Below are 9,864 nucleotides of genomic sequence, written 5' to 3'. Positions count from 1 at the left end.
GCCGGCGCAAACCCTGGCGGCTCTTCAAGCTGGTAACGGGGTGGGAATAAGATGCTGGAAGGGTCCAGCCGCTGGAAATCGTATTTACCCCTCCGGCGTCATGGACTGCGCCGCTGAAACCACTCGCCTCCTTTCCCACTCCACGTGAAACGCTCCTGCTCGGCCAGCTGAAAATAAAAAAAGGGGGAGAGGTGGGATTTCGGCAGCGCCGCGGCCCTGCGCTGGCGGTGGCCCCGGTTCCTGCGAGGGCGGCCGCCCGGCGTCGAGCTCTGCTTCGCTCCCCGTCCAGGGGAAATCGGTTTTTGGGGGCCAATGCGTGTGCTGGGGTCGCTTGCTGATTTTTTTTCCAAGATGCTCTTCGACCAACGTCTCTCTCCGGCTGGCGTCCTGCCGGTGCTGAGCCCCGCGGAGGCTGCCCACGCCGTCTTTTCTACTGAACGCTGTGTGGAGTTGCTATTTGATTTTTTTTTAATTACTATTTTTGCTAACTTATTTGGATTTTTTTTTTTTTAAATAAAGGCATTCTTGTTTGAATGGCTCGGGGCTTCCTTTACTGCTGTCTTCCTCTGCGCAGGTCTCCCCGAATTCCCACGTTGGGGATTTCTCCATATCAGAAAATTCAGCTGGACCTCAGCGCAGTCGCTCAGTGGTGGGACCGGGATGTCCCACGCTTAAATTAGCTCTGCAGAGACCAGTGATTTCACTGGTTTGCAACTGGGGTTCAGCCCTGTACCCCAAAAACTCGCAGGGGAGTTAAAGATTAATCATTTTTAATTTGGGCTCTAGAAAGAAGGCTCAAGCCAGCACTGTTTTAAAATCCTGTTTATTGGAACACACATACATCCTTTCCTGACCCGATCCAGGGTTTGGAGTCCATGCAGTACCAATAATATGATGAAAGAAATAGGGCATCGATATAAAGGGCTCACCGACTCTTCAAATTAAAAAAATATTTAATACTGTATTAGGCAAATAATACACCAAAAAGACATCGTGACGGTATAGCCTCTCAGATATTGCACTTCCAGACAGCACATGATAAGTATAAGGTCATTCCAGCCATCAATAAATATCACATCAGAAATAGGGGCCACACAAGGCAAACGTGGCATGAGGAGACGAAGAGATCCTACCCTACGGGGGAGAAATGGGAAGAGTTAAGAGCCTCCTGGATGGATCCCTGCCCGTAGCCTGGAGGCAGGAGGGGAGAGCATCTCCTCTGCACCCAGAGCAGAAGGGATGCGCACGTCCTGGGGCGGTGGGTGACCCCGCCATGTCTCCCCAGGCACCCAAGGAGGGTCCCCTCTCCCGTGGGTGCCGGGTACCGTCCCGGCCGGCAGCGAGCCGTATGGGGCGGTTCCAGCCCTTCCCCGCGCAGCCCTTCGTGGACCCGCCGTGCAGGCGCGGCCTCCTCCCTGCGTGGCATCTGGCAGCACCCCAAAATGCAGCACCCCAGCTGCCCACCCCTTGGCAGACGGCCGCTCTCCTTGACCCCACGATGGCCAGTCCCTGCTCCGTCCCGTGCAGCGCCGACCCCGGGACTGGCTCCGGCCCCTTGGCCCCTTCCTGAGGGCAGCTCCTTGCCCGGCCGCCCTGGTGTGAGGATTTTCATGAGCCTGAATCTTCCTTGGCTTCGAGTGCTGCAGGCAGCAGTGTCCCTGATGCCCGGGGCTTGGGTGAGTCAGTGCAGCAGCCCATGGTGTATTGGCAACGTGAACCAGGCAGGAGAAAGGTTTCCAAATATCGCGGCCCACTTTTGGGGTGTCTCTGCCACTCTGCTGGGTTGCACCACGCTTCTGCCAGCGACGGAGTGGGCACCCAGTGAGCGCATCCATGGCCTGGCCAGTGCGGGGAGAGGTGGGAGACAAACCACAGGAGGGAGCCACGGGGAGCCAGGGGAAGCGGTGGGGGGCACAAGCAGAAGGGAGAGCATCCTTTTCGGTCCACAGCAGTGAGACTGCAGCGTCTGTTGGTTTGGGCCAAGGAACAGGCGCAGGCTGGGCTCTTGTCCTGAAAGGCAGCCAGCACGTGGCCATACGGATAGTGGGGATGTGCTGAGAAATGAAGTGGGAAAGGCCCCGTGAGGATGGTGGCTCAGCTCTGCCCATGCATCTACAGGCCAACAAACCCAGACGGAGTTGGTAATGAATCCTTCTGGCAGAGGGGAGCCATGCCCCAGCGTACAGCAGGGTCCCAGGAGACTCTCTAAAGTGCTTGACTATCCTTCCCTCACCCCAGTGGGACCCCCTCATGTAGGATGGCATCCTGGGGTCCCCAGTGGAGCTGTCTGTCCAAGGACTGGACAAACCGTACGTGGCTGGGATGCTGAGCATCCCTTCTGCATCACCTCAGGGTCCTGTCAGCCTCGGGCAGCAGGGGGCTGTCCCCCCCCCGCTGAGGTCTCCATGATCCTCCAGGGCAAGGCAAATCTTGGTGAAGGCAGACACCCTGCCTGGGTGATGCCGGGCAGAGGACGCTGGGCCTCGTGCTCTCCTCTTGGTCCCCATCCAGCTCCGAGGCCTTGGTCCTCCTCGCACTTACCCAGGGCCGGGCTGGTTCCCGTCACGCTGACCCTCAGCAGGAGTACGTCCGGACTGTGGAGGTCTCCAGCCTTGGCGACCCCGAGGCACCAACTGGAAGTGAGTCAAAAAGCAACACGTGCAATTAGCGACGGCTCCAATTAGCCCTCGGCTTCCCACCGAAACATTTATTAGGCAGCACCCATGCACTAAAGCCACATGAAGATTAGGGTCAAAGGAAGAGGGACATTTGGCCAGCTCTGATGCTCCCAAGGCTCCAGGGTATTTGGAAAGTTGCCGCTTGCCATCCCTACTCTTGGGCAGCAAGCACTCTGCTACCTGTGTCGGGGTGCTGTCAGACCTAGGGATTTTGTCCCAGGTCTCATGGTCCTCAGACAAGTGGGAATTGCAGCTTCCAGGGATGGGGTGGAAAAGGTTGAGCAGAAGTTTGACCCAAAGTGCTTGGTGGAAAGCTGTGAAATTTGGGCAAATCTGGAGATGCGAAGAGAGCTGAAGGAGCTTTCTTGGAGCCAGAAGGTGAAAGCACAACTTTTTAATTCTCATTCAGTCATTTCTGAGCCTGCTGAAGCCAGCTCTGACCACTGGCGATGTGGCAGGTGGCTTGGGACAGTGGGACCAGGGTGACCTGGCTGGAGCTTGTGCCTCCCTACAGCTTTGGAAGGGACCAAGAACGTGTAGAAAGGAGTCGTGCGGTGGTGGGGCAGAGCCTGGGACATGTGTGCTCAGCTAAAACCCACAACAGCCAGCAGCACGGGCAGCAAGTGCACCAAAGCAGGGCCCTGCCAGCCTGGGTAGAGCGGCTGCTCAGCAGCGCTCGGACTGAAGTGAGCTGGTTAATTCAGTCCCTTTGGGGATGGTTTCCAAAAGGTGGACAAGACCGGCCCAGATTGGGGTGCTGCTTCCTGACAGCCCCCAGCGCTACCCCAACAGGCTCTGTCTGACCTGGATGCCAAACCCAGGGTGGGTGACACATTTCATGCCCCGATCCAGCCCTCTTCCTCGTCATAGAATCATAGAATCGTCAAGGTTGGAAAAGACCCTTAAGATCATCGAGTCCAACCGTTAACTATCACTGCCAAGTCCATCTATACCATGTCCTCGAGCACCACATCTATCCGTTCTTTAAATACTTCCAGGGATGGAGACTCAACCACTTCCCTGGGCAGCCTGTGCCAATGCTTGACCACCCTTTCGGTGAAGAAGTTTTTCCTAATACCCAACCCAAACCTGCCCTGGTGCAGCTTGAGGCCGTTCCCTCTCGTCCCATCACTTGTTCCTGGGGAGAAGAGACCGACCCCCCCGGCTCCAGCCTCCTTTCAGGCAGTTGTAGAGAGCGATGAGGGCTCCCCTCAGCCTCCTCTTCTCCAGACTAAACAACCCCAGCTCCCTCAGCTGATCCTCATAAGACTTGTGCTCCAAACCCTTCACCAACTTCGTTGCCCTCCTCTGGCCATGCTCCAGCCCCTCCATGGCCTTCTTGTAGTGAGGGGCCCAGCGCTGAGCACAGGATTCGAGGGGCGGCCTCACCAGTGCCCAGCAGAGGGGCACCATCACCTCCCAGCTCCTGCTGGCCACACTATTCCTGATACAAGCCAGGGTGCCACTGGCCCTCTTGGCCACCTGGGCACACTGCTGGCTCATGTTCAGCGGCTGTCGACCAGCACCCCCAGGTCCTTTCCCGCCGGGCAGCTCCCAGCCACTCCTCCCCCAGCCTGTAGTGTTGCATGGGCTTGTTGTGCCCCAAGTGCAGGACCCGGCCCTGAGCCTTGTTGAACGTCATACAGTTGGCCCCAGCACAACAATCCAGCCTGGCCAGGTCCCTCTGCAGGGCAGAGTCCTGGCAGTTCGAAACAAAGAAACCACCCACCAGGACAGAGTCTGAAATAACCCTCCAGAGAAAACATTTACAGCAGACAACGGCTCAAGGACCACATGGATTCAGCATCACAGGCGATCGGCAAGCCTCTCTCCCTCTCCTCTCTTGGTGGCACACCATTCCCCACATTCACCACGAGGTCTGAGCAGGGGTGGGAGAGGACCCTGGGGAGAAGGGGGTGACCTACCTTCTGGGGGCATTTTCTTGGCAGGGGCGGATGGAGGGGGCAGGGGCACCAGGCTGGTGACACGGAAGCCAGCGGGCAGCGTCTCGGCCGAGCCGCTGAGCATGTTGATGCTGTGAACGTCTCGTGGGCGGAAGCGCTTTCGCCAGGACGGGGTTCGACGGAAGGTCTTGTCGTCGCCCTGTGAGGGAAGAGCAGGTTACAGGCCTGGCAGCAGTGGCAGCAGGACCTTCTGCCCCTCTGAGATACCAGCACTGCTTCCACCTAACGAAGGCTGTGCCTGTACACGGAGACCAACTCAAACAGTGCAGAAATGCGTGATCAAATTAGGCCAAGGACATAGGAGACCTCTCCAGGATCCCATGACATACGCTTTATCCTTTCCAGCTTGTCTATCTCTTCTCTCCAGCCAGCCTGCAAAGATGCCTTGAAGACATCAACACACAAGCCCCAATGAAGACCTCAAGGGAGGTATCTAACCTCGGCCAGATAATGGCATCTGGAAGCACCTGCTTCTCTCTGTGCTCTAAAAAGAGCCCTGACTAGCTCTGCTATCATCTCTCATGGAGGAAAGCTATACGTAGGAGAGATCTAGATGAATTCCCACCTTCAGTGACTCAACATGAACAGCTTTCTGGCTGCCTAACAGGGCATCTCCAACCCACCAGCTTCACCCGCTGTGGATGTGTCATGCCCAGAACATCTGTGACTCTAAAGGCAATATATTAAAGCAGCTGGCAAGGAAAGCCAGGTGAGTCTACTTGAAATTCAGCCCACCAAGCATGAGGCTAGAAATGGTGCACAAGACTCTACCTCATCTGCCTCCACAGCCTGGCAGCACGTTCCTCACAGCCTTGTCTAATAGTTTTACCTTATTCCACCGATACTGCTCATGTGGCTGCTCTAGAGAGTTTGTGATGCACTATTTGACATCCCTGGACAAGGAGGGAGAGAGCAGAGGTCCTGTCTCTCCTGTTTCTTGCACAAGAACAGGCGCTCGGCATGATCTGGACGTGGGAGAGGTTTTGTACTCACGTCGTCCAGCCTCCGATCTGTGCCCAAGGCAAGCAGGTTGTTGAACTCCCTCTCCAGCACTTGTCGAGCCTGAAAGTAACATCGAATGAGCATTCCCCGTCGGTGGGAACAGTTCCCAGCACAAATCCCCATCCCCATGGGGATGACAGAAAAAGCCCATGCGCCATCTGCGTGCTCTGCTTTGAAAGGCAGAGTTGAGTTGGTGGGACTGGTGGAGTCACACTGCAGCCGTGTCCCACGCTGGCCCCTCTCCTCCAAAATCCCCCAAGCGCGCTGCTCTTACCTGCGTGTTCTGCGTGGGGATTTGCAACACGAGCGCCAGACTGTTGTGGTCGAAGTTTTCATCGAGGGCCAGGAGTGCCCCGTGCACCCCGCTCTCGACGAGGTTGTTTGCATACTCGCGAAGTCCGATGGACTGGATCCAGTGAATGACCTGATCGTTGGTCCACACCAACACGTCTGCAAAAGAGCAAGGGCATGTCTCAGAGCCAGCTCAGACCACGCTCTTGGTTGCAGGGACCTGACGATGTCCTGAAGCCCTTTGGCACAGTCCCAGGCTGATCCTAGGACTTTCCTTCCCGAGGCAGCAGCAATACTGGCTGCTCAAGTGCCAGGAACAGCTCATTTCAATTTACCAAAATAAAATGCTGAAATAATAGGCAGAAAACAACTGTGAAAATTAATCCTAAGAACCCACGGCTGCTGGTGTAATTAGGGGCATTATCAATAATGAGATGTAATCTCTGCAGCAGCCAGATGCGCAGGGAATCTCAGGACAGCCAACAAGGAAGGGGAGGATGAGCAAGCTGGGGGCTGTCCTGAGCATCTGAAATGGGCAGGAGAAGATGATCTGATCCTTGGACTGGATCTTTCCTGTTGTGACACCCTTCTTCCCTCATGCCTGACTGGGGTAAGCTGCATAAAGGCACTTGGAGCAATCTGCTGGGGAAATACTGCAGGGAGGTCCTTCCTGGAGAACAGCCCTGTGGGCAGGGTTGTTTAGAAATTATGATTTTCCCTAGGCAAATGCTGTGTTAAAAATAAAGGATAGGAGAGGGACCATCACTGGGCATCCCTTGGGAGGTTCCTCATCTCCTTTTCCAGAGCTGGATCATGTATGGGGCTGCTGACCTTTGATTTCATGTTGGGTCTCTTCTCGCCTCCTCTCGAGCTCTTTGCGGTCGTAGTTGAGCCTCTTCAGGCACATGATGCCGTACTGCAGGCTGGTGCTGCAAGGACATGAGATGTCACCCAACCCTCAGGAGGGCTCAGCATCGCGGGGCAGGTGGTTTGGAGGGACTCGTGGAAGGACCCACTTCCCTGCTTGCTCTCCATGTGCCCAAAGGATGCTTCAGTTCAGGGTTGGGTCAGGACAGATACAACCCAAAGGGAAGATCTTGGCCAGAAAATGGGGAATGTCCCTCCCTTCCATGGTAATTCCCCACTCCATCACTTTTACCCTGGTCCACCTGCCTGAGAGCACATGGATCCAAATAACGATACTCCGTGCTTGGTGGCTGGAGAGGGAAGGGAGAACTAGCCCATGGGGGCTGCTCCAGGCTGAAGGCTTCGTCTCCAGAGCAGGGGGGGCTCTGGCAGGCCCACGGACTACCCCAGGGGTCGGGGTGGATGGTGGTACCCACGACAGGGCTGGATACTGGTGCTTGAGCAAGGTGGTTGGGATGGCATAAGCCTTCTCCAAGCTGGGCTGCTGGCGGATGACTGCTCTGCCTGCCAGTGGGGTATCAGGTGGGATGAGCCTTTATTTTTGCCTGTGGTTTGCTCCACAGCCAGGAGAAGGCTTGGCCCTCTGCAATTTTGCTGCAAAGAGTGTGCTGAAGGAGAACATTTGCCCATATGAGCTGCCCCAGACTGGGTGGTTGAGTTTAGCCTACAAGAGCCATTCTCCAGCACGAGGGCTGATCAAGACAGGAGAGAATCCCTCAAGTTGCTCCATCCTCTGCTCCATGTGCAGACGTTGCACCCCAGGGACCTCCCAAAGGATGGGACTCACCGGTGGAAGCTGTCAACCATCTTCAAATGCACTCTGAGATCCTTCTTGGTGAGGTGGTCCAGCATCCGTGCATCAACAAGACACTCCATGAAGTAGCTCCGATACTGTGGGAGACCCAAGCTGGGCAGCCACTCGTTCCCAATCCACTCGTGGTTCATGTCCCCATAGGCCAGTGTCTGTGGAGAAGCAAATGGAGAAGCTAGGGAGAAACCAGGGCTTGGTGGAGCTGCAGACTCCTGGGAGACCAGTGACAGTTCAGTGCTGCAGCCTGGGAGTCACTGTCCTGAGGACCAAACCTGGGCCAGAGGAGTTTAACCCTAGTTTGTTCTGAAGGAGCTGGAGGGAACAGTCCTGTTGGCCATGGTTTGTGTCCTACTGATGTCCCCCAAGGAGACAAGGCAGTAGCCAAAAAGCAAGCATAAGGGATAGCTGGACTTTATGACCAGCTTCTTCTGGAGAAAGCACATTCATGAAAGCTGAAACAACTAATAGATTTCAGTGCATTCCCAACTGATTTTTAAGAAGCTTAGAAATCACCAAAAGATCTACCTTATGACTTCAAAATGAAAAAAAGGTCAGTTTTGAGCAGAAAAACATCCATTCACTTTCACTGCAAGCTGATTCTGGGTCCAAAACCAAAATAAAATCCACCAGAAGGTAAGTAAAACATTTGAGAGTGATCAAAACCAGAAGAGATGGATCCAAGCAGGACTTTTTCCTCCCACCTTTTCAATTCATGAAAACGGTCTATATCCTGAACTTGGGGCCAAAAAAAAAGTGAAAACTAAATGTCTATGCAGCTAGAAACCAGCCTCCCATGCAGGGTGGCTGGTCACTCTTACATTTGGGTTTTAACACAGGATCTGTGTCTTACACAGAAAAAGTCACTCTGCCTGAAGCAGAGAAGGAGGCTGCTTGATGCAAGGTCTCAGGACCACCCCGTGCTCGAGAGAGAGCTCAGAGGAGCAACCACAGGGTGCAGGCTCAGACTCCAGGCGGGACTTGGTGAATACAGATGCCCCAAGCTCATCCCCCGGCTGCCCTGTGATGTCCAGTTCTCCCTCCCATAACCAGCCCATGTACCGCCCGCGGAAAAAGGTGACACGAGGACCTCACCTGTGCCCAGCTTCCTTCCTCTGTGTCCTAAGTGTGACACATGCGGCATGTCAATAGAAAGGACAGGTAAAGTCAGTACCCTGTGGCCCTGCACCGTGCAAGTGCATGCCACGTGTGCCCAGCGTGGGACCCCTTGGCACGATGTGACCCAAAGAGGATGGCGGTCGGCCTCACGGCTGCACAGCTTGGGGAGCTCAGCCTTGCTGACAGGGTGCTGGGGACACCCCACCCCCACTGGGCCTGGGTTTCACCCCATCTCTCAGACAAGTAAGGAGGACACAGGATGAGACTTTTCTCATGGGCCTTGGGCTGGAGAAGGCACAGACACTGGGGCTCATACGTCTTTCCTGGGAAATTCTTGGGTCCCCCAAAGCCAGATGGATGCAGAGAGAAACCTAAGCTTCAGCTCAAGCGTCACAGCCTCCAGAGGGGCTGCCCAGCTCAATTTGCTGATTTGGTAGCTACTTCCTCCCTTGTCAACCTGTGCTGGTTTTGCTCAACCTCACAAAACCTGCCAAGGGAAAGAGTCACGTCCCTGCCGTAATTCTGAGCTCTCCTTCCCCGAAAGGCACCCCCCAGTTACAGGTCTGTGCTACTCAACCAGCAGACAAAAGCTTCAATAAAATGCCTAATTCACACAACGAATCCAAAATGTTGTCCCTGCTCTGAGATGTGGACATGGGGTCATTAAGTTGCAGAGAGGGGAGCATGGCTACATCTTTCTGGAGGAGCCAGAGCTTTTAGGAGCACAGCCACATCCCTTCAAGGGACAACAAGCTATCAGCCAGTGGCAGCGACAGACAGTGGGGACAATATTTGGGTGTGCTAAGGTCAATGGGAGATTAGACAGTGACTTCTCTGGGTGCAGAATGACCAACGTGGGACTCGACCTCGTGCATCTATCTTAAGATCACTCGTGGTTTTCGCCTTTCATTTCTTTCCTCTAACTCACAACTGACAGACAAACTACTTGAGAAACCCAGCAAAACCCAGAGGGGTTTGACAAAGGAAAATGTATCTGATGGTTTTTAAGCCAGTTTTAGAAATTGTTGGGATATTAAAGGTTGAAAGATGGTTTCTAAACAGGTGCATGGTGCTG

At 54.8% G+C, this 9,864-nt stretch overlaps 1 protein-coding gene across 8 annotated transcripts in view; it reads right to left on the bottom strand.

The window, feature by feature from the left end:
• Window positions 1-807: 807 nt before the first annotated feature.
• Window positions 808-9,864, bottom strand: part of PPFIA4 (PPFI scaffold protein A4) — a 60,976-nt gene continuing 51,919 nt past the window's right edge. For 4 of the 8 annotated variants that reach the window (XM_087761777.1, XM_087761781.1, XM_087761782.1 and 1 more), the window contains 7 exons: window positions 8,766-8,792; window positions 7,650-7,825; window positions 6,767-6,864; window positions 5,919-6,094; window positions 5,636-5,704; window positions 4,604-4,781; window positions 808-2,633 (listed from right to left, as the gene is read on the bottom strand). In XM_087761777.1, coding sequence (XP_087617903.1) covers window positions 2,575-2,633; window positions 4,604-4,781; window positions 5,636-5,704; window positions 5,919-6,094; window positions 6,767-6,864; window positions 7,650-7,825; window positions 8,766-8,792 — 783 coding nt within the window. In that variant the 3' untranslated portion in view covers window positions 808-2,574. The remainder of the gene's footprint in view (window positions 2,634-4,603; window positions 4,782-5,635; window positions 5,705-5,918; window positions 6,095-6,766; window positions 6,865-7,649; window positions 7,826-8,765; window positions 8,793-9,864) is intronic. The other 4 variants (XM_087761780.1, XM_087761784.1, XM_087761783.1 and 1 more) reach the window with 2 other exon arrangements.

This window comes from Nipponia nippon, unplaced genomic scaffold (assembly GCF_047370975.1).
Source record: "Nipponia nippon isolate SJK-2023a ecotype South Korea unplaced genomic scaffold, ASM4737097v1 scaffold_25, whole genome shotgun sequence".
Lineage (NCBI taxonomy): Eukaryota > Metazoa > Chordata > Aves > Pelecaniformes > Threskiornithidae > Nipponia > Nipponia nippon.
Note: the sequence above shows the minus strand (reverse complement) of the source record. Positions and strands in the feature narration are given on the sequence as shown.